Here is a 22,055-nt window from a genome sequence, read left to right as displayed (position 1 = left end):
GATGTGTCTGATGGACAGTATTGGCAGCTGCAATAATGTCTGGTTTTACACTGCCACCTGCTGTTTATTTGCTGGAATCTAAGCAGCTGCTATATCTATAGGCAATGAAAGTAGATTTACATTAATTAAATCTTGACATGATCAGCCGTTTAGATTTACTTACAGAGGATACTGCTATTTTCATGCAAATTCAGGCACATTTATTTTTGGTTGATTTTTGCATTTTGCAAGGTCACTGATTTGGTCATTTTTGTTTAGGTGAATGATTGCACATGAGTTCTGGTCAAAAAGAGGAACTGGTCTTGACTTTGGAGATCAATGCCTGCCACTATGATGTACAGGCACTTCCTATCTGTGAACCGTCCATCTTCCGCCCTGATGCCCTTGTAGTGATTTTTATTGCTCCTCATTCCCTCAACATGGTCTCACAGGCAACATCCTTTGCCACTGATAGACAGTACATTTACTCGATTACTTCACTTTAAAGTACTTGTACTTTACTTAAATAATTTAATGTCATGCCACTTTATGCTTCTACTCCACTACATTTCAGAGGAATTGTTTTTACTTTTTACTCCAATGCATTTATTTTGTCAGCTTTAGTCACAAGCTACTTTACAATCTAAGATTTTTGCTCTAAACTGAATCCAAAATGTTACTTAAGTAAAAGCACATAAGTATTATAATCAAAAGTACCAAAAGCAAAAGTACTCATGCAGAATAATATTAAAGTATAATATATAAGTACTGATACCACTGGCTATAATTGATATGAATACTTCCTCCACCAGTAGTTTATATTGCCACTTTTACACTCCGTAAAAAAAACAGTTTTAATTTCTGTTTATATAGAGATATATATATATAGTATATAGAGACATATGTATACGTATATACTGTATATATACTTATTATTAATTAATTTTATTACATCTCATTTTGCATATACATTTACCTGTTTACATGACAGATTAGTCAATTTGTAATTACTGTCTTCCACATATATTATTTTACTTTATATTTGATATATAATTTATGTTATATTTTCCCCCTATATTTTAACTTATTTTTTGTATGTCTCCTATTCCCATTTCTTTATACATATTGAACATTGTTGGAGGGAGCCTGAGATCTAAGATTATTATTGCCAATGACTGCTTCTCTGTAAGTACTTGAAAAGGAGGAGTACATTTTTGGCTCCACCTATCGCCTGTCAGTCAACGTTGAGGGCTCATTCTCCCTCTACGCTTGTAGCTATGGAAACTCGTCGATGGCAACATCCACCAGTCTGTTCTGCCCCCATCCTCATAACGTTAACACTACCTCTCAGAGGTGCTGACTTTGTGCTACTGTGACCGATAAATGAGACGCTGCAAGATGGCGATTCCACGACTCATCGCTTGGTTTGTTCTGTTCACCAGCTTAGGTAAGTTATTCTTCCTTCCCTACAATGCTATTATGAAAACCTTGCTGCGCTTAACGAGGTGCGGCGACCGTAACAGCCGTAACGAAGCTGTCAATGCTAACGTAACAACACAGACGTTAGCTTGACATACACGGGTTGTTCATTGTCAAGAAAAAATATTTTATTTGGGTGTTTTTATGGTATTTTAAATATTTTTCCGTTTACGGTACGTTTCTGTTGTGCGAGTCAAACCTGAAAAATGACGTAGTTTTAAGAGCATATTTCACGTATTAACGTTTGAACGTATGTTAACGTTACTGTTTGCTCACCAGAGCACAACAAGCATAGTGTCAGCGAGTTTTTCCTTACACAATTCCAGGGCAAAAACAAAGCAAAACGTTCAGTTACTTTTGGCGAAATAAAAAGGAAACCACATGGTGACACAAGGGTACCTGTCGAGTCAGCCCTGAGATAAAGGGTATCGTAAATCATAGGGCCTGCAAGATCATCTCAAATAACATGCATCTACTGTACTGTGTGTATTGTGCATGCAGCATAATCAAAGACCCCTATGTATGTGAGTTCATATAGTTAAATCCACTGTTCAAATGCCATCTCTCTAACCAGATTAAATCCCATCCAAGAGTGTGTGTATGACCTTTAGTCGTCACATGCTGATTGATGATGGGGAGTGTGGTGTTATTAGTGTGCTGAAAATGAAGAGTCAGACATGGTATGTTGTAGGTTAGAGATGATGACATGCCCCATCATCATCCCTGCCCAACAACAACAGCTGGAGTTTTGAAGCAGATCAATGTAGCTGATGCTGGGTGATATGTTGTATCCACCCTCTGGTGTGTGCATGTGATGAGAGGTCACCCTGATGCTGGGTGAAAATTGGCAGTGGAGTGTTTCCAAATGGCAGATTGCATCGGTAAGGGTTGAACTTTTGACCCAGCTCCTCTGCAAGTTTGAATCAAATGACTAAGCGCCTGACAAGGCAAAGCTTAATTTATTATGTTCTTGACAGTCAAAGCTTCATTTGTAAGGTTTTTGACAGTGCAATTTGGTTCTGAAACTCAGTGGGTAAATGTAACTCACTGAATCATTTCTGCTGCTACTATTCTAGTGACTCAATACAGAATTATTCAAGTTTTTACATTAATACGTTAATAGTCTGAAATTCTGCCCTCCAGTTTCAGACTGCGCTTAGGTTTAGATAATGAATATTAATCAGTTTTAATGTTGTTTAATTCATGCTTCATATAACTTGCACATTTTGGTGCATATGTTTAAATTACTTTGAACATAGAAAAACAATCTGAAGATTGTTAGTCGAAAAAAACCCAAAGATGAAACCCAAAGATATTCAGTCCATCAAATGAAAATATTTTTGATGTTTTTGTTTACATTTCCCCCAAATCCATCCAAACTTTGTGATCTTCACTAGAATTCGGCTTCTCATTAGTGTATGCAGTCTGGTGCATGAGTGGGACTGCAAAGGTTAAACCTACTGCCGCTATACGAGGCGATACCTTGGATCCTGCAGTGTAAGGACTTTATCTTCACTAGTGTCGTGTGTGTCGCCTACGATGGCTTTAGAAAACAAAACACTGTTCTCCTGTCCCTTTCTTACATTTCCCTCATGTTCTTACGACAACGTGACTTATCTACTGGAGTGATTAGTTATTACACAGTCACTCCAGTATGCTGTGAATCCCAGTGTTCCTCGGTCCATACACCTCTCCATGTTGCTTGCAGCTAACTCTGCTTTCAGCATATTTGCAGAGACTGCACTGGAATGTCTGGGAATAAAGCTTTTTATAGATTCACTGGATCAACAATTTTTTCTCTTGTTTCAGTAATAGGCATGTTGTTTTCATCTTTATTGCATAAGAGGATTGCAGAATGTGGCCATTTAAGAGCGCATTTCTCTCAGAACAGACTACAGACCTACTTTGTCTATTCATTACAAAAACATAGGGATTAAAAATGAGCCTGTATTTGCTTTCCAGCAAGCGCTGAGATTGTTTTTGTAATTCAAAAATATTGTCTTCTCTTAATCCTACATTGTGTCACCGGGGGACCAGCAATTGTTGTGTGAATGCTTTTATTCTAAGCTTGTATTAGTAATTAGGTACACATTGTCATGTTAATTGACTGTGGTTATACTTTCCCACGACCTACTTTTAAAAAAAATAAGTCATGTCAACACTGCCTGGTTGTGCAGTTTTATTTTTTGTTAGTGCAGTGTGCATGCACCATACTTCAACTTCTCAGTTAGTATTGTGTGTGAATAATAAGAACAGAAAACTGTATTTATGGAACATTTTGTAGTTTGTTTTGGAAATGTTTGGCCAAAGAAAGAAGGGAGGAGGGTGACATGCAACAAAGGTCGCCCCCAAGGAGCTTTTTTATCAGTGTTACAGAGCGCCTCAGAAAAACATTAACACTCAAAATAATTCCTGTTAAATTAGAATAACAAATTACACACTGCTATTTCAATCCATGAAATGATGAGAGCTGATTGTTTTTTCGTAAGGTGATACTTGTGCAGTGTGGTTGTAGCAGATCCTATCAGCCGTCTAGTGTTTTACAGCGCTTTGGTTTTTATTTTGTCCACTTTTCAGCTCATGTAAACTTGCAGTATGAGGACAGCTTCTGCCTCTGTTGTAGATTCAGCCCACAACTCTTCTGTCTGTCTCACATATGCCAAGGGAGCGTTTGTTGGACGAGCTCTCCGTGTGTCTCCCGGGATGTCCAGTCACAGCTGGGCTAAAAATAGCTTCTTGATGTACAGGGTGGGAAAGTCAGCAACAGAGACGGAAGCTGAGACCTGAGAGTCAGATCTCATCAGTCTCCGCAACTGTGCTATATGGCGACCGGATACTTTGGCAGGACCCACGTTTTCATCACTTTTCAGGCTGTGCGTCGGCTAGCTAACTGTACATCTCAGGGTCGCTCGTGTGGAAACGAGGCTGCTTTGAATGAAAAGATAGTTAGTCAGAGTGCACAGCGCCTGGAGCAAACAGGAGGGGATGTCTATTCAAGGCCTGCTCGGATAATTATTGTTATCTAATTTCAGCCTTCATTTGAAACTCCTCACACTGCCCCCACTGGGAGGGATAAAGCCTTCATTACTCAGCATGGGTGCTATTAGCAATTGTACACAACCATTATTATATTAGGAAGTGGCATCGACACAATAGGTTGAGTATAGGTTAGTGGAACGTGGAGACATGCTTATTTATCCTCAGCATTTTAACTCAGACACATCGTGAAATGGTGTGTATATTTGAAATTGGAATTTTCACATTTTCTTAATTTGTTGGTGCACACCCCTCGCTCCATGCACACTCATTTTCCGCTTAAATTGGCATTCTGCTGGCCCAAGTTTGACAAAACTTGTGAATTATGCCCTTTGCCATTAAAATGGCATTTACAAAATAACACTGATTGCTTTAAGCAGTGCACTCAAGCAATGACCTTAAAATAAGTATATCTCATGTGGTGTTTGTGCCAGGGGGAAAGTAGACGGTTGATTAAATATGCTTCCAATTTAAGCACATTCCCACTGTCAAGTTATTTTTGTGCTTCTGATTTGTTTTGTTTTGGGATTTTGATAAATGATTTATCCCGTAAACCTTAGTGTAAATTAGCGTCACAATTTAGCGAAGAAGCGCTTTCACTAAACCTGAAAATAATGAAATAAAAGCAATATCTTGTAATGTTTTACAATGTTCTATCTAATGAGTGACTCATCGTTGACCAATTACAGCTATTCCTCAGAGGCACATTGTCACCCAAACACTAGTGAGATCTAGTGAACTAACGATGCAGATGCTCATATTCTAATGTCAGATTTGTTTTTGACAGAAATCAGACAACCGCATCCATTTGGTGTCTGAAAGCATTGTCTCTATTTCCCTTTCTACTTCTCAGTATAAGAGTATGTGGTTAAAGAAATGAATACCCTTGTGTATGTGCAGCATATAAAGTTATGCTGAACTAAAATACATAATAACATAATTAGGAAATCCCTTGTTTATAATGTACTGTACTGCAATCCCATTTTGAGATTTTACTTTTTAACTTCGGTCTTTATATTCAGCAATTAAAATATCTGCTCAGACTGAGGTCAGGTGTTTTGCTTTGGCTTTAAAACACTTCTTGGTTGTCTTGTCTGTATGCATATGGTTATTGTCCTGCTGCATTGTCCCAAAACTGGAGGAACTATGTATAAAATTCCTCCCACACTGGCTCCCCAGAGTGTGTCAAACAAAAAGCTGAAAGTCAGCACTTTAACTTCAGCCAGGGTTTCATTTCAAATGCATGTCAAGTCAAAAAGAAGAAAAACAACAACATATTTTTATTGCAGCTATTCAACAATTGAAACTCTCTCACTCGATGTTTGACCAACAGCCAAATGATTATCCAATCATCCAATAGCAAGGATCCAAATCAAATACTGGCCGAATATTTCTTCTCAGGAGTCCGTTTCTGCCCACGGCCTATAGTGTGCAGCTCACACGTTCATTAAAAACGGCCCCAGGTGTTCATCTTCTTAACCAGAAATGTGAAGTGATTAATAAGACATGTTTACCCTAAATCAGTTCCCAAGGCTCTCTGAGAGGTTCTATATTTATCACTCTAATCCACTGGTTATTAGGCAACACGCCCAGTTGATAATGAAATGCTAATGAAAATGCTTGTGTGTGCCATCAGGGTTACTCAGCGTTTGGTGTTTTCTACTTCTTTTTTTCTTCTTCTTTTTTTTTTTGCAGGTCACATCCCATCCTCACTCGCGGTAATCCTCCGAACCACGGACAAAATTGTGTGGGCAAATGAGTTTGAACGTAAGTTTCTGGAAAATCAGTCTAACCTATTTAGAGCTAAAGTAGCTTTTCTTTTCCTGATGCATTCTGTTTCCCCCACAGCCATCGAGCTGACCTGCTTAATAGAGTCCATCTCAACAAACAACCCGAGGATTGAATGGAAAAAGATTAAGAACGGTGTCCCCAGTTATGTGTACTTTCAAAACAGGATAGCAGGTAAACCGCTTGCAAACTTCCTCTGTTTAAAAAAACCCATCAAGCAGTAGACCACAGTGTTTCAAAGAAATGTCTCAGGACTCAAAGCCTAGCTGAATGAATGGTACCTTGAAAGAACTTGGCACTGAATTCTGTTTTTCAGAAATGTGAAGTCACGCTGTGTATGTGAATGAGCAATTGTAAAGTGTTTTCTTCCTCTCTTAAAAGGGGACTTGGACCAAAGAGCTCAGCTCAGAGAGCCAGCCAACATCCTGATCTTCAACACCACCCGGTCAGACACTGCAGAGTACCGCTGCGAGGTGGCCGCCATCGATGATCAAAGGGACTTTGATGAGATACTAATTAGTCTCGCAGTGAGAGGTATTGTGAGCGGGTACCATACATCACTGAATGGGCCGTGATTGACTTACAGTACATCTACATTCACATTGTTGTGGGTTAACAGATGAACAGAATATTATATTGCACTTATTATATTAAAAGATTAGCAATTTAATCAGCAGGCAATTAGCTTCGCTGAGCATGAAGACTGGAAACAGGTGAAAACAGCTTGACTGACTGTCCAGATGTAACACAATCTTTTCTACCAGCACATCTGAAGCCGTACGGGCAAAAACTGAAAAACTGAAAAAAAGGAGTTATGTGGCAGACTATTTCGGGCCGGTTGCAGAGACTTCCTCAAGTGTTGTTGTCACTCTGAGGTTGGTGGCAACCTCACCAGGAGAGATGTTCCTCCTGTTTCTCGTAGAGTTTAGAATTCAATATAAAGTCGTAGTTATTACCCTAAAGTCTCTCTGGTCAGCTAACCTGTGTCTAATGGATGTTCTCAGAGCTCTACTTAAAAATGATGGGACACCGAGCATTCGCTGTCTTTGCTCTTAAAATGTTGTATAGTTTACTTCTCACAATTAGATTATCCAATTTAAGTGATTTTTTGTTATATAACGGCTCACTTATATTCCCTTACCTTTTTTTTGTTGATGTTATTTCTGTTTTGTAAATTCTATGATGTTGTGTTCTTTCTTTGTTTGATATTTATTATTTATTATGTGCTATATTAGTAAATTTTTACTTACTTACTGCCAGTGTTTCCAGTCTTTATGCTAAGCTAAGATAGTTTACATATATAACTTATATAGCTTCATATGTAAGGTACAGATATGAAAGTGGTGTCAATTATTTTTATCTGACTCTGCACAAACACAAATGAGTCCTTAATGGCTCTGCTAACTTGTAATGATTATTTTAGACATTTTATGCATTGAGTGATTAAACACACATGGGGGAAAAATCAATAAATGAATCAATAACAGTCAGTGGTTGCATTAGATGGATGTGTGTCTCTGTGCAGTGAAACCTGTTGTACCACGGTGCAGCGTGCCAGAGGCCGTCACAGTTGGAACATCAACCGAGCTGCGATGTCTGGAGAACGAGGGCTTCCCTGCTCCGCTGTACCGCTGGTTCCACAACAACGAGGAGCTTCCTCAGGACGCCAAAAACAGCCCGAAGTTGGTCAACTCTTCCTACAGCATCAACCCCGACACTGGAGGCCTGGTGAGAAAGACAGGGGTTGGGACTTATTTATGTTCGTTTTCATGGCCTGCAAAATTACTGTTTTATTTAAAATCCACTTCTTCTCTCTTTATTAGAATCTGCGTCAGTCAAATGCGGAAGAAGTAGACTGTTCTATTTGTGGATAGGACTCTTTAGTATCAAGGATTAATTACAGTTTATCTAATGTAAATGTGAACAGCTTAATCTGAATACAACCTTAACCATCGTACGACTAATAGCAGGATTAATCCATTTGTGTAAAGATAGCCAGAGAGGAAGCTAAGCCTAACACTTGCATTATGAAAGAAGGATAATGTTGCATTCAAAGCCAACCGTGTTACTGAACACATTTCCATATCATAAAATGTAACAACACAATTTAAGACAAGCAGTCTTTAGAAAACGTCCTAAAAATGTATGCACAGCCAAACAGCCTTTAGCATTTTGTTGACAATGCAGCTGTCTTGTCATTGCACTGAAAAAACGCTGAAAATGTCTCCTCAGAAATTCCGAAGAGTGAGGAAGGAAGACGCAGGGGAGTACTACTGCCAGGCGAAGAATGATGCCGGACATGCACAGTGTCCCTCACAAATGATGGAAGTCTGTGAGTGTCTGAGTCACTATTTTCTATCCATCACAAGATATCAGAGTTTTATCTAAAGCTGTCTTGAAGTTTTCTAGGTATCAGCAGCAAATGTTTGATAGCTTTGACAGTTTGACAGCTGGCTGATCAGATGAACAATTGATCAAGTGATGATTTCAACACCATGTAAAATAAGTGGAAACAAAATGTACAAGAGCACAGATCACAATCCTTCATATCTCTCCGGCCACTTAACTCTGTGTCCTGTTGCAGATGACGTCGACATCCTCGGGATTTTCCTCAAGTCGTTTGGTGCTGTGATTGTTTTCCTCTGTTTGGCTGCTTCCATTTGTCATTCCCTTAAACGGGGATGCTTCTCCAAAAAGGGTCACAATGAAAATAAGTGAGTAAAAACTCTGAAAAAGGAATATGTTATTATGTCTTTAATTCTACACTACGTCAAGGATATTTTATTTTATCATGTTGTTTTTATTTTTTGTATTTCAGCTACAATTGGCCAGCACAGAATGATGGTGTTGAATATGGCGATGCAAATGAGGTACACAATGTGCAGAACATACACAGCATTTATTGCTATGAACAAATGCTATTAAAGAACATATTAAAGTGTCAGTTCTGCATACTAATTGTGTAATTACTGTGCTTCACAGGGTCATTTTCGCCACAAGTCTTCATTTATCATTTAATAGCTGAGACGGAGGACAAGATGGAACCAAGACTTAAGCAAACACTGTTGAGGTTAACTCGCTACAATGATGCTCCAGATGGTAAAGTTTGAAGTATAAAATGGCACAGTATTCTCTAATGCACATCAAAATCAAATCAACCAACTTGCCAAAGTAATTTTAATATCATTTTGTGGCACTGTTTCTTGCTTTTTATAACTTTGTGGCATTTTTTATTTTCTCCTCTGTTCCATTTAAAAGCTTAGTTTTTTACTCATTTTGTTTATTTGAACTAATTTGCATTGCTGTGGAATTTGATATTTGGCCCACGGTGTCATCGCAACAGATGCTGGAAGCTACATTCCTTCACAGTTTTTTGGACAAATCCTTTTTTATAACTCTTAAACTTTTTACTGAGTACACTGAAATTGTTTTACAAAACTCCTTTACATTATCTTTGTTCATAAGATAAACCTGTTCTGAGTTAGTTTGACGTTGGGAAGAGTTACAAATTGTTTTTGTATATACTGTAGTTATACAGGAAATAAGCAGCAGACTGTAAAAGGCTGATGAGTCCAGATTCATAAGGCACAATTTATCAGCCTTTCTTATATTCACAGATGATAACAAGTATGTACGAGTACAGAGTAACCCATGCGTTTGGATACCATATATCCCAATATGCTGCAAAGTCAATATGTACTATAAAGGTGGTGGAGTATGATTTTTAGAGTGCTGTTTCTGTGTATAAGTGACCTTCTGTGCTTTACTAATTATTTTGTGAGTATTGGACATATTGTCCAGTTTTTTACTCAGTATTTAATGTACATAAATACATACATTTTTTGATCTTTAATTTTCATACATTGCACTCCATACCTTATTGTAAATATTGCAATAAAACTGTTAGTTAGAAATACATTTACAGTATTTTCTGTTCAGCGTGTATCTGCAGTGTTGAGCCTGTCATTTCAAACATTAGTGTCAATGATTTGTGTAACAACTCAGGAAATGTTGTAAAATGTCCACTGTTTATTTGATATTAATGCTATATGTTCATGTTATTTTGTTACTATTAAATACGTTTGAACTGTAAGCTTTGTGGAGAGTCAAATGTTTCATGTGTATTGTAAGATTGATTTTAAATACACTACAATATAATCATACAGCATCAGGTGAAAAATGTGCGAGAACATATTAACAGCATTGATAAACTGGTACTTGACAATAAACAACTTTTTTTGATAGTCTACTGCAAAAATAAAGTAGCTTGTCAACTATATACAGAATCAGAGGAATCAGAATCTAGTTTAAGTAGGTTTTCACAGACAAGGAATTTACTCTGGTGTATTGGTGCAACATAAATATAGTTTATGGAAAACCGAATAAAAAAGTACAAAAAACAAGAAACATATAGACATAATTGTGCAAAGGATCACAGTATAAGATGTAAAAGGAATTTGCGATGTACAGAAATATAGTCCCAAACAAAAATATATATAAAAATATGTATAAAATATATATACATTAATATATATATATATACAGTATATCTCAAAAGTGAGTACACCCTTTAGATTTTTGCAAATATTCTGTTATATCCTTTCAGGGGATAACATTATCCTACTGAAACTTTGATATAACTTAAAGTAGTCAGTGTGCTGCTTGAATAACAGTATAGATTTATTGTCCTTTGAAAATTACTCAGTACACAGCTGTTAATGTCTAAACAGCTGGCAACAAAAGTGAGTACACCCCATAGTGAACATGTCTAAATTGTGCCCAAAGTGTCAATATTTTGTGTGACCACCATTGTTATCTAGCACTGCTTTAACCCTCCTGGGCATGGAATTCACCAGAGCTGCACAGGTTGCTTCTGGAATCTTCTTCCACTCCTCCACGACGACATCACGGAGCGCACGGATGTTGGACACCTTGCACTCCTCCACCTTCCTCTTGAGGATGCCCCACATGTGCTCAATTGGGTTTAGGTCTGGAGACATACTTGGCCAGTCCATCACCTTAACCTTCAGCTTCTTCAGCAAGGCCGTTGTCATCTTGGAGGTGTGTTTAGGGTCATTATCATGTTGGAAAACTGCCCTACGGCCCAGTTTCCGAAGAGAGGGGATCATGCTCTGCTGCAGGATGTCACAGTATATATTGGAATTCATGTGTCCCTCAATGAAATGCAGCTCCCCAGTGCCGGCAGCACTCATGCAGCCCCAGACCATGATGCTGCCACCACCATGCTTGACTGTAGGCAAAACACATTTGTCTTGGTACTCCTCACCAGGGTGCCGCCACACACGCCGGACACCATCTGACCCAAACAGGTTTATTTTGGTCTCATCAGACCACAGGACATGGTTCCAGTAACTCATGTTCTTGGATTCATTGTCTTCAGCAAACTGTTTGCGGGCTTTCTTATGCATCGGTTTCAGAAGGGGCTTCTGTCTGGGGCGACGGCCATACAAACCGATTTGATGCAGTGTGCGGCGTATGGTCTGGGCACTGACAGGCTGACATCCCACTTCTGCAACCTCTGCAGCAATGCTGGAAGCACTCGCACGTCTATTTTTGGAAACCAACCTCTGGATATGACGCTGAGCACGTGGACTCAACTTCTTTGGTCGACCCTGGCGAGGCCTGTTCCGAGTGGAACCTGTCCTGGAAAACCGCTGTATGATCTTAGCCACTGTGCTGCAACTCATTTTCATGGTGTTGGCAATCTTCTTATAGCCAAGGCCATCTTTGTGAAGCGCAATAATCCTTTTTTTCAGCCGCTCAGAGAGTTCCTTGCCATGAGGTGCCATGTTGTCCAGCATTCAGAGAGAATTGTGCCCAAAACACCAAATTTAACAGCCCTGCTTATCATTTACACCTGAATCCTTGTAACACTAACGAGTCACATGACACCAGGGCGGGAAAACAACATCATTGGGCACAATTAGGACATGTTCACTATGGGGTGTACTCACTTTTGTTGCCAGCTGTTTAGACATTAACAGCTGTGTACTGAGTAATTTTCAAAGGACAATAAATCTATACTGTTATTCAAGCAGCACACTGACTACTTTAAGTTATATCAAAGTTTCAGTAGGATAATGTTATCCCCTGAAAGGATATAACAGAATATTTGCAAAAATCTAAAGGGTGTACTCACTTTTGAGATATACTGTATATAATATATATGTATATATTATATATATAGACAGATGTGAAGACATTAATGTAATGTGTTGTGTCTATGGGAGAGGATAAGATTCCATGTCAGTGGCTTGTTGCTGTAGTCATGGCAATTTAAACATATATTTATCCAGAAATTGCAAATCAAAGCAATGTATTATTACCATGTGTCTTACTTGGTGGTAGAAGAAGTATACAGATACTGTACTCAAATAAAAGTATAACGATGTGATGATATTTAGTTAGTGGAGTAAAAAAGTGAAATATTTCCCTCTGAAATTCAAAGTGGAGTGGAAAAAAGTAGAGTAGATGCAACAGTAGAAGGAAATTGACATGCTCATAAGTACTTTGACAAATCCTTTGATAAGCGTATAAAATGTCATATATTATTATATATACTGTTTAAACTACCCAACAGTATACAGTATAGTATATAAGTTCAAATGTAGCTCAGACAGCTACACAAATAAAGCTGATTACATATTAAAACATTTGCAATTATAAACCAATATTATAAAAAGGTATGAATAAATACTTAGTCGTACTAGTAGTAAAGTATATATATATATGATACTTAAAGTAAATTCATTCTAATACTTTTTACTTGGGTAAAAATTTGACTGCAGCACTTTAAGTTGTAATGGAGTAATGTTTTGCATTGTAGTACTGCTACTTGTATTTAAGTAATGGGGCAGAATAGTTATTCTAGCTCTGCTTTCTAAAAAGTTCAATAGCTTTTTATTTTAAAGTCCTCACTTCCGGTTTGGAGCCCTCAGCACCAGGTTTTAATTTGAAAAACTCCACCCGGAAGTAGTCAACCTAATGCAGGTGGCGTACATCCTGATCATTTGACAACATTCACCGTCTTTTCTTACTGAAAACAAACATGTAATATATACATTCACACAGCGCAGATTTTTTTCCATTACGGAGCAGACTAGTTTGTGGTCTCTGTAGACTATTTATTGGAGATATTAAGGTCAACAGAAGAAAAAGGGAAACGACTAATTTGCTAATGGACGTATTATTGTGCGTTTTCGTTGTGCCGTCGTATTGCTATTTTGCTTCGTCGATATGGACATGTAGCTAGTGTGGAGTTTTCTGTAAGATATCGTCGACTTTTTCTATGTTTAATAGTGTGTTTTGTGCTCCGAGAGGGAACTAAGGTTGCACATACTATAGGCCTTATTGTGTGTTTGTGTTTTCTACTTTGAAACATTAGGAGGGTTTTTTGGATTAGTTTGCTAACAATACGATAAGAGTTTATTCAAGATGAGTTTCTTTAGTTTTGGACAAAGTGCAGAAATTGATGTGGTCCTGAATGACGCTGAAACGCGGAAGAAGGCTGAACACAAGACTGAAGATGGAAAGAAAGACAAATACTTTCTTTTCTATGATGGCGAAACTGTCAGTGGAAAGGTGAATGTCACACTGAAGAACCCCGGAAAGAGGCTCGAGCACCAGGGGATCAAAATCGAATTTGTTGGCCAAATAGGTAGGTTAAAACAATATAACTTACACCATTGAGACATTTTTACATATGTTCTCCAATGATTTCATACAGTGCATGTATACAGTACAGTCTAGCCTCTGTTAATACCCCTGTATTATAGTGCACGTAAATACAAAAAGTCATATTAGAGAGTAGGGACTGTACACAAATTATTGGTGTGGGGGCTGGACATTATATTTCAGAGCAATGAGAGTACTCAACCCTAAATTCTTTGTGTACCTTTATTTATTAATAGAAACATGAATTGTACCAGTTTAATAGGGTTAAATCACTTTTAGATATTGTGGAGAGGTGGGTTTGTCGTGGAGAAAATACAAATGATGTATTACCTTTACATTATAGTCACAGAGCTAAGCATCCCATTTCCCTAAACAAGAGATAGGCCTACACAAAGTGGCGTTTGAAAAAATCAAGAGACAACAATAAGCACTTTTCTGAAGGTATTCCAGAATCTTTAGAGACTCTTCTAACCATCTGTATGAAAACATTCAATTTGCTGCACTATAAAAAAGACTAACCCGCTTCTGAAGATGCAACTGCATTTGCTAATATAGGGAGACAGAAATTACATAACTCTGTGCTCTTTTGTAAAACACAAGCAAAATATTAACATGTTGTTTTGTATGATGATGATATAACATATTGGAAAGAACAAGCTAAGCGAGAAGATATGTCATTTCCGGCTACCAGCTTGGGTAACAGGTTTAAAATCAAGCAGAATTGTCAGAATACATTTTGAGGATTCTGTTAAACAACCTTCTGGGTTTTACAAATATTCCTGGGTACATACTTTAGGAAAGTTGCAATAAATGTAATGGTTGAGAGGCAGAAACTGGGGCGAGGCCCTCTCCAGCGTTATCAATATTAACCATGGACCCTTGCCATGACTAAGATAAATAATAACTAATTTGATTGGTGCATAACATTTTTCTATTAATAACTAAAAGTGTAACAAAAATGAAGGTGGTACTACAGTTTAAACTTCAATATGTTAATGGTTCAATCATTTTCACAGGCATCAATTGTGCACATATAAGTGGAATTAGCAATTGTCAGAATTACATTTTATAAGATATAAAATGATGCCCAGTTTTAATTAAAGTCTATCCCTGTATATCTGTCCAAAACTTTATCATTAACATCTGTCCATTTTTTTAAATGTTTTTATTATAGGGATAAATAAATCTTAAAGTGGACATGGCTGATATTGCTTTTGTTGATAATGTCTTTCTTTTCTAGAGCTGTATTACGACAGAGGGAACCATCATGAGTTTGTTTCCCTGGTGAAAGATCTTGCAAGGCCGGGTGAAATAACTCAGTCGCAGACCTTCGACTTTGAGTTCACTCATGTGGAAAAACCTTACGAGTCCTACACAGGCCAGAATGTCAAGCTAAGGTATGTTCATTGTATGTATCATTTACTCGGCTTTATAGGCAGTCAAATAGGTGATCGTAAGTGTCACTCTTTAACCTTTAACAGCTAAACTGAGCATTTTAACGCCTGATGTTGCCTACTTTCTGTATATAATTTATGTATTTTCAGTCTCTGTTTGTTCCATTTTCAGATATTTTCTTCGTGCCACGGTGACCAGACGACTAAATGACATCAGTAAAGAGATGGACATTGTGGTCCACACATTGAGCACTTACCCCGAACTCAACTCCTCCATTAAAATGGAAGTTGGAATTGAGGATTGTCTCCACATTGAGTTTGAGTACAACAAATCCAAGTAAGACTTGTAATGATGCAACAAACCATTATTAAATAATCTGTAGATTATCCAAGGTTTAAAATAATAGAACATTTGGTTATAGAAAATTAAATCCCATATCCAGCAAAGAAATCTAAATAAATACAGCCTCTCTAAATGCCTTTTTTGGAAATACTAGCGTTAGTGTACAAGTGATCTAATCTCTAAGTGTCCTACTGCTGAGAATCTCGGCTAGCATCAGTCACAGAGTTTACGGCTGCAACTAACAATCAATTTAAATATTTAATTACCTAATAGCTTGGTCTATAAAATGTCAGCAAATAGCAAGTTCCCAGAGCCCAAGCTGTTGTCTTAAAGAGTCTTGTTTTGTCCAACAATCTACAACCTAAAGATATTCAGTCACTATCATAGAAGACAAAGAAACATTCACATTTGGAAGCTGAATCCAGTGCATTTGTTTTTGTTGCCATCTTTGCTTAATTATTTCCTGGCAATTGACTGATTAATGGAGCAATCATTTCAGCTGTAATTATTTGAAGTAATTTTATGCTGACCGATGGCAGGGTAAAGCGTTGTTTCTTTTTGAAACAAATATTAGTGCTCAGTTACTAAACTGCTTGTTATTTCCATCACTCATTTTTCATTTTCTGCTTGTGTCTTCATTTGTCTCTGACAGGTACCATCTTAAAGATGTAATTGTGGGAAAGATCTATTTCCTGCTGGTGAGGATTAAGATTAAGCACATGGAGATTGACATCATCAAACGTGAAACAACGGGCACCGGCCCAAGTGTGTACCATGAAAACGATACCATCGCCAAGTACGAGATCATGGACGGAGCTCCGGTCAGGGGTAAATTACACTAATTTATAATTCAGTCAGTTATTTTAATCATGAACCATCTTCTCGCTCAGTCAAGATTTAATTTATCCAACCTTTCACAATGTATTTCATATTTCAGGAGAGTCCATTCCCATCCGGTTATTTCTGGCTGGTTATGATCTGACTCCCACCATGCGAGACATCAACAAGAAGTTCTCTGTGCGCTACTACCTGAACCTGGTGCTGATCGACGAAGAGGAGAGACGCTACTTCAAACAGCAGGTAGGTTACTGATGCAATATTTAGAAGAGAAGAGAGTCCGACTTGCCACTCTTAGGCTCAGTCACTGGGTTTACATGTTTTGTAATAATCTGAATATTCCCTACTTCTAAGGAAAATGAGAAACATTGGCCATGAATACCCCTGGCTGGGTTTCATATTTCCATGGTATAGACAAGAGCCGAAGAGAAACATCAATACAGTAAAATTGTTCTACAAATACTAGCTGTGTCCCAATTCTGTACTACTGTACATACTACTTGTAAGCAGCTTTGAGGGGTGGTTTGAGTATTGGGTTGTAACGCATACAAAAAAACACATTTAGGATGGGATGTCAGCTACATAAAGTTCTTAGAGGACAAAAACTAAAAATGAATCTTGAAAACAGATTCAGCTTTCTCTTTGTGACGTTTATAAAGGCAGTGGCATTCAAAATGAGCAATTTAATTAATGTCTGCCGGCACACTTACAAAAGTAAGTAGATTTTTGTATAAAAAAAAACAGTTTTAGTTCTGAAACTATTAGTCGATTGGCAGAAAATGAATCTACAATTCTCCTGCTGCTTTTCTGTTTTGTATCTTTTGAAAATGAAATATATTTGGGTTTTTGACTCTTGGTTGGAGAAAACGAGCAAAAGGAAGATGCTGTTTTGGCTCTGTGAAGAAGTGGTCTTTTTTCATTCCTCTGACATTTTATAGACTAACAATTAATGAAGTTACTAAAAACATAATAAACCATTTAATAATGTATGTAATTGCTAGTTCCAGCCTGAAACAGTATACTTTGGTAATTAGTATAACGTACTGTATGCAGTTAATATGAAACGGGGATGAAACTTTTGTCTAATTGTTTCCTACAGATGTTTTTAGCAGCACTCACTGTCATTGCCGGAAAAGCACAGGTGTAATTGATTACATTTATGGTTTACTGAGAGACTTGATGGAACTGAGCCCTCGTTAATGTTATTAGGAACAGCTGTGCTTTTTTTCTGCTAGGACGAGTTAAACCAGGGAAAAAATAACTGCGTTAAGAGAGTTTTGTGGACAGTGATACATTTAAGGTTGTAATAAAAAAGAAACATCCTGAGGGAAAAGACAACAATATCTAACGTGTAGTCCATTAGTTTACATTTGCAAGCAATACATGTAAACCTTTTTCTTATCTATTTGAGTAATCTTGATTTGTGTTTACACATAACATTAGATAGTATTCAGTGTCACTCTTGGGGTCATTATAGCATCACATTTAGATATAAATACAATATGTATTTGTATATCAAATCACACATTTTAATTAAAGTGTTCCTTGATTTACTGGACAACAGATGACAGTAATCCACTCTAGTTCATGAAAGCATTTATGAGTTTCGGCAAAGTAGAGAATTTTGCAGCTAATATACAAACGTTACTACTATGATTTTTTAAAAGCGAGATCACTTACGAGAGCAACAGGAAGATAACTGACATGGTCTTTAGCTTTAATGGATAAGGAGTCAAAATACAGTGACATCAATATATTTCAAAATAAATCACATACAATCTAAAAACCTAACCCTTCCTTTTTCTCCACCCCTCCCTTATGCAGGAAATCACACTGTGGAGGAAAGGAGACGTGGTGAGGAAGAGCATGTCTCATCAGGCAGCCATCGCCTCTCAGAGGTTCGAGGGCTCTGCTGCTTCAGAGAGCGCACTGGAACAGGCTGCGAAGGAGGAGAGTGGGTAGAGAGCCATAGCCCTCCAGTCTCCTCTCACAAGACTGGTCAGCGTCGGAGGTACCTGTCAACTGTACAACATCTGGTGATGCAGCTGTTTTATTTATAGCCGCTGCTAGTGAAGGGAGGAAGAAGGGAGACCGACATACAGTAATACATACAGTATGTGAACAATGAAACAGTTTGCATGAGGCATTCAAGGTAGCTTCTGGCTGCTGGTCTTGTCCTTCCTCAATAATGCATTATTCTTTTCTTTATGGGAATCAAACTAATCACCTGTTGCGATGTCCACTGTGTTAAAACCTTTCATGTGATATTCTTGAATTTTTAAGCCGTCTATTGGTTACTTTAATTAATGCTTTTTGGGATAAATTAATTTCTAATCTCTTAATTAATGCAACTGAATAATCATGAATTTTCGGAAATGTATCTCCAACATTCCACCTTTAACGAATGCATTCCTAACACTGATATAAGGTCAAGACATCTGAGATAACTTTGCACTGCTTTAACTTGCTGAACACATTTAGTTTTGATTTGTAAATACAACCAGCTAAAACCTTTTATCCTGTTCCAGCTTGTGTACATTGATTATACAGTACACGGCGCCACAAAATGACCATTCATGTTCATATGCTTTGCCTCGGCATTCCAGTGGTGTTAGGAAAGGGTGTTTGTATTAAGGTCTGATAGTATGAAATCCTCTGTAACGTCTTCATTAGAGACTTGAAAGTTGTGCCTAAGTGTATCAAGCAAATGAAATCCTCCTGCCTCTTTAACATAATTTTAGTCTTTTAACCAGAGAAAGAGTTACAGTAGAACTATCTATCTTTTGCAAAATGCTAATTAATTATACCTTGTCCCCGAAAGTAAAATAAACTGATGCCAAATGGAAGAAAAAACTAAACTCAGACTGGGTTGTTTTGCAGAAATGTCAGTGTTTGTGACATGGTAAAGGTCAACAGACTGGACAATAATAAAAACTTGCACAGCAAAATGACTACATCCTACTAACACTGCTACGTACAGTACACGGGTGAGTTGTGTTGTCATTGAGAGCCATGTAACACAATGCGACAACTTTGAACAGATAATGAAGTCAGTATTTCATCAGATTCTTCAAATACATGTGGATCCTCACAGGCGAAGTGATGGATCCTGAATTGCTCGTGTATCAGATCATTCACAAAACTCAGCACTGAACAAATGAAAGAGTTCTGCATGAACTGAAACATCTTTTTATCTTTCCACTCACTTAATCATCACTGGACAGTAGTGGACATAATTATGGCAATGTATGGAGTACAGAATGTGAGGTAATGTGAGAATGGCCTCTTATGATGCTATACACAAATTACAAGTTGAATAATGGCAATAAAAAAAACAAGGCCAGAAGCTGTTCTGAGGGCAAATGGCAACAAATTACAACATTACAAGCTCAAATATATGTATTATACTGCTGCTGTTTTGTATCCAGACCCTGCAATTCCAATGTTTTTGTATGCAGTGGCTAACCAAGCTCACTCTATCGCTCAGAAGTATAGGTCAAAATTGGATGTGAGCCATAATTAGACAAAACTAATGTAATACTTAGGAACAAGAAGAAAAAATACAGTGCTGTAAACGATGTCGCTGCTTCATGATTTCACTGTGTCCTCACAAAGGCTCTTCATCCTCCAAGCTCAGGATAAATTCAAACTCCTCTGCAGAGAAATAAAAGCAAAATGAGATTAATAACCAGCCCACCTCTATACACTTAAAGATGCCTTCACTTACCAGTGTTTAGGGGTTGCACAGAGAGCCTGGCTCTTGTAAAAAGCGCCATGTCCTTCAGAGGCCCTCCTTTGGCTCGATGCTGCAGGTGGTACTTTTTCAGCTCAGACAGAGGAAGATAACGCTTTATCATTCTTTGATACTGAACGTCTACCTTAAAGAAGAAAACAAGATCAACCTTCATGCTCGATTATTATCAGTAATCGTATTTCTTAAATTCCTGAGTAAGTTTACCATGCTCCATTTTGGGTTGTCTGGTTTACTGTTTGCATCAAAATGGACATCTTTCTTGTCAAACTGAGTGTGGTCCACATAAGCTTCCTTCACAATCTAGAAAAGAAAATACAGCTGAATATCATGCCTGTCTGTAGCTTTGTTTAAATCATTCAAATATTAATAAAATAAATCAGCAGGGGGGAGAGAGTGACTAACTTTCATGATTCCTGCTATTCCCGGTTCCTTGCAGTTGCTGTGGTAAAAGAAAGCCAACTGCCCGTCTTTCATCTGCCTCATAAAATTGCGCGCCTGCAGATGATGGATAATTCAGAGAGATTAAAATGAGAAACAATTATTTGCACAAGGCTGGTGAGAATAAAATGTCAAAAAGACTTTCCAGAGTGGTGCTTTATTTCAGTAAAAAAATATTTTCATTGCAGGAGTTAGTTTTGTGGCTCTACCTGATAATTGCGGACGCCGTCCCAGCAGCCGGTCTGATCAGGCAAAGCCTTCAGATCCTCGATCCCGAACTGCAGAATGAAACCAGATGCATCAGACTAGTGCAGTCCAGTCACATTTGAACAAAAACAACTGACTGTGCTGAGGAGGCTCTGTACCTTCAGGTCAATCCCATTCTCACAGCGGCTCTCAGGCTCAGACTTCATCAGCCAGCGACAGTACTGTGGAGATTCTGAGCTCTCCTTAGTTTTTCCAGACTCAACAGAAGCTGCAGTTTTCTTCTTACCGCCAACCGCTTCACCATCATCATCATCTTTGCCTGGTGTTGAAAATAAAAAGTCACTCATTAGAAAATAACATACCAAACGAGAAGTTTCACTCTAACTTCATTTAATTACCTGTATTTGCTGTTCTTTTACTGGCCCTCGTCTTTGGTGGCATCTCTCAGCCTATAAAGAAACATGTTTAGCTATGGAGTATAACAGTGATATGACGATATATACCTTGAGGATGACATTATATTGTCATATTATTCATACCGTGGTAGCTGTCCCTTTAACATCCCTAGGTGTGTTACAAACTAAATGAAGTACTTTCATTCATCAGGTATTTGTTTTGCTGAATTCACCAAAAAACTAAATAAGTTTTGGTAATTCTATCCATTAACAATATCAAATAACGTTAAATGAAACAAGGAAATTGGGAGGAACATACTTACTCTTTATCAGCAGGGTCAGACGTGGACGACAGAGGCTAGTTAGCTTTAACAACTCCACACAAACTTGAGCAACACGTGTAAACTAAACGTGCCTGACAGTTTGAAAGCAATGCAGCTCTGTCAGCGATAGATAACCTCTGCAAACACTGAGAAAACGTACCTGTAGCTCAGCAGTGCTCCAGGTACGTAGTCAGCCACCAAAACCCGCGGAGAAACAAACATTACGTGACGTCAACAAACGTATCGGTGCACTTGATTTAATTGCCAGCTACTCCCGTTTGTGTTGTAACAGCAGTTTCTCAATCTCCTACCTCCCAACAAGCTACACTAAACTATTTCCCAGCAGCTGGGAGAAAGTGGTAGAAATATATTACATTTTATTCAAAG

At 37.9% G+C, this 22,055-nt stretch overlaps 3 protein-coding genes across 4 annotated transcripts; 2 read left to right on the top strand and 1 right to left on the bottom strand.

The window, feature by feature from the left end:
• Positions 1–1,269: 1,269 nt before the first annotated feature.
• On the top strand, positions 1,270–10,379 carry jam3a (junctional adhesion molecule 3a). Its single transcript, XM_029446374.1, has 9 exons — positions 1,270–1,426; positions 6,190–6,261; positions 6,343–6,456; positions 6,664–6,816; positions 7,808–8,010; positions 8,515–8,614; positions 8,867–8,996; positions 9,101–9,152; positions 9,265–10,379. The coding sequence occupies exons 1-9, from the start codon at positions 1,363–1,365 to the stop codon at positions 9,298–9,300; spliced, it is 924 nt and encodes a 307-aa protein (XP_029302234.1). The 5' UTR covers positions 1,270–1,362; the 3' UTR covers positions 9,301–10,379.
• A 2,895-nt stretch (positions 10,380–13,274) lies between these two features.
• LOC115017446 (vacuolar protein sorting-associated protein 26B-like) lies at positions 13,275–19,409 on the top strand. Its single transcript, XM_029445885.1, has 6 exons — positions 13,275–13,960; positions 15,218–15,374; positions 15,544–15,708; positions 16,367–16,542; positions 16,652–16,794; positions 18,376–19,409. The coding sequence occupies exons 1-6, from the start codon at positions 13,738–13,740 to the stop codon at positions 18,511–18,513; spliced, it is 1,002 nt and encodes a 333-aa protein (XP_029301745.1). The 5' UTR covers positions 13,275–13,737; the 3' UTR covers positions 18,514–19,409.
• A 303-nt stretch (positions 19,410–19,712) lies between these two features.
• Positions 19,713–21,992, bottom strand: thyn1 (thymocyte nuclear protein 1). Of its 2 annotated transcripts, none has more exons than XM_029445886.1 (8): positions 21,829–21,992; positions 21,349–21,399; positions 21,109–21,269; positions 20,953–21,021; positions 20,708–20,800; positions 20,510–20,605; positions 20,279–20,429; positions 19,713–20,205 (listed from the first exon to the last, which is right to left on the bottom strand). In XM_029445886.1, the coding sequence occupies exons 2-8, from the start codon at positions 21,389–21,391 to the stop codon at positions 20,159–20,161; spliced, it is 660 nt and encodes a 219-aa protein (XP_029301746.1). In that variant the 5' UTR covers positions 21,392–21,399; positions 21,829–21,992; the 3' UTR covers positions 19,713–20,158. The 2 variants fall into 2 exon arrangements, with proteins under 2 accessions (XP_029301746.1, XP_029301747.1); XM_029445887.1 differs by lacking the exon at positions 21,829–21,992 and adding an exon at positions 21,669–21,821.
• Between the last annotated feature and the right edge of the window lie 63 nt (positions 21,993–22,055).

Source organism: Cottoperca gobio, chromosome 13 (assembly GCF_900634415.1).
Source record: "Cottoperca gobio chromosome 13, fCotGob3.1, whole genome shotgun sequence".
NCBI classification, from domain to species: domain Eukaryota; kingdom Metazoa; phylum Chordata; class Actinopteri; order Perciformes; family Bovichtidae; genus Cottoperca; species Cottoperca gobio.
Note: the sequence above shows the minus strand (reverse complement) of the source record. Positions and strands in the feature narration are given on the sequence as shown.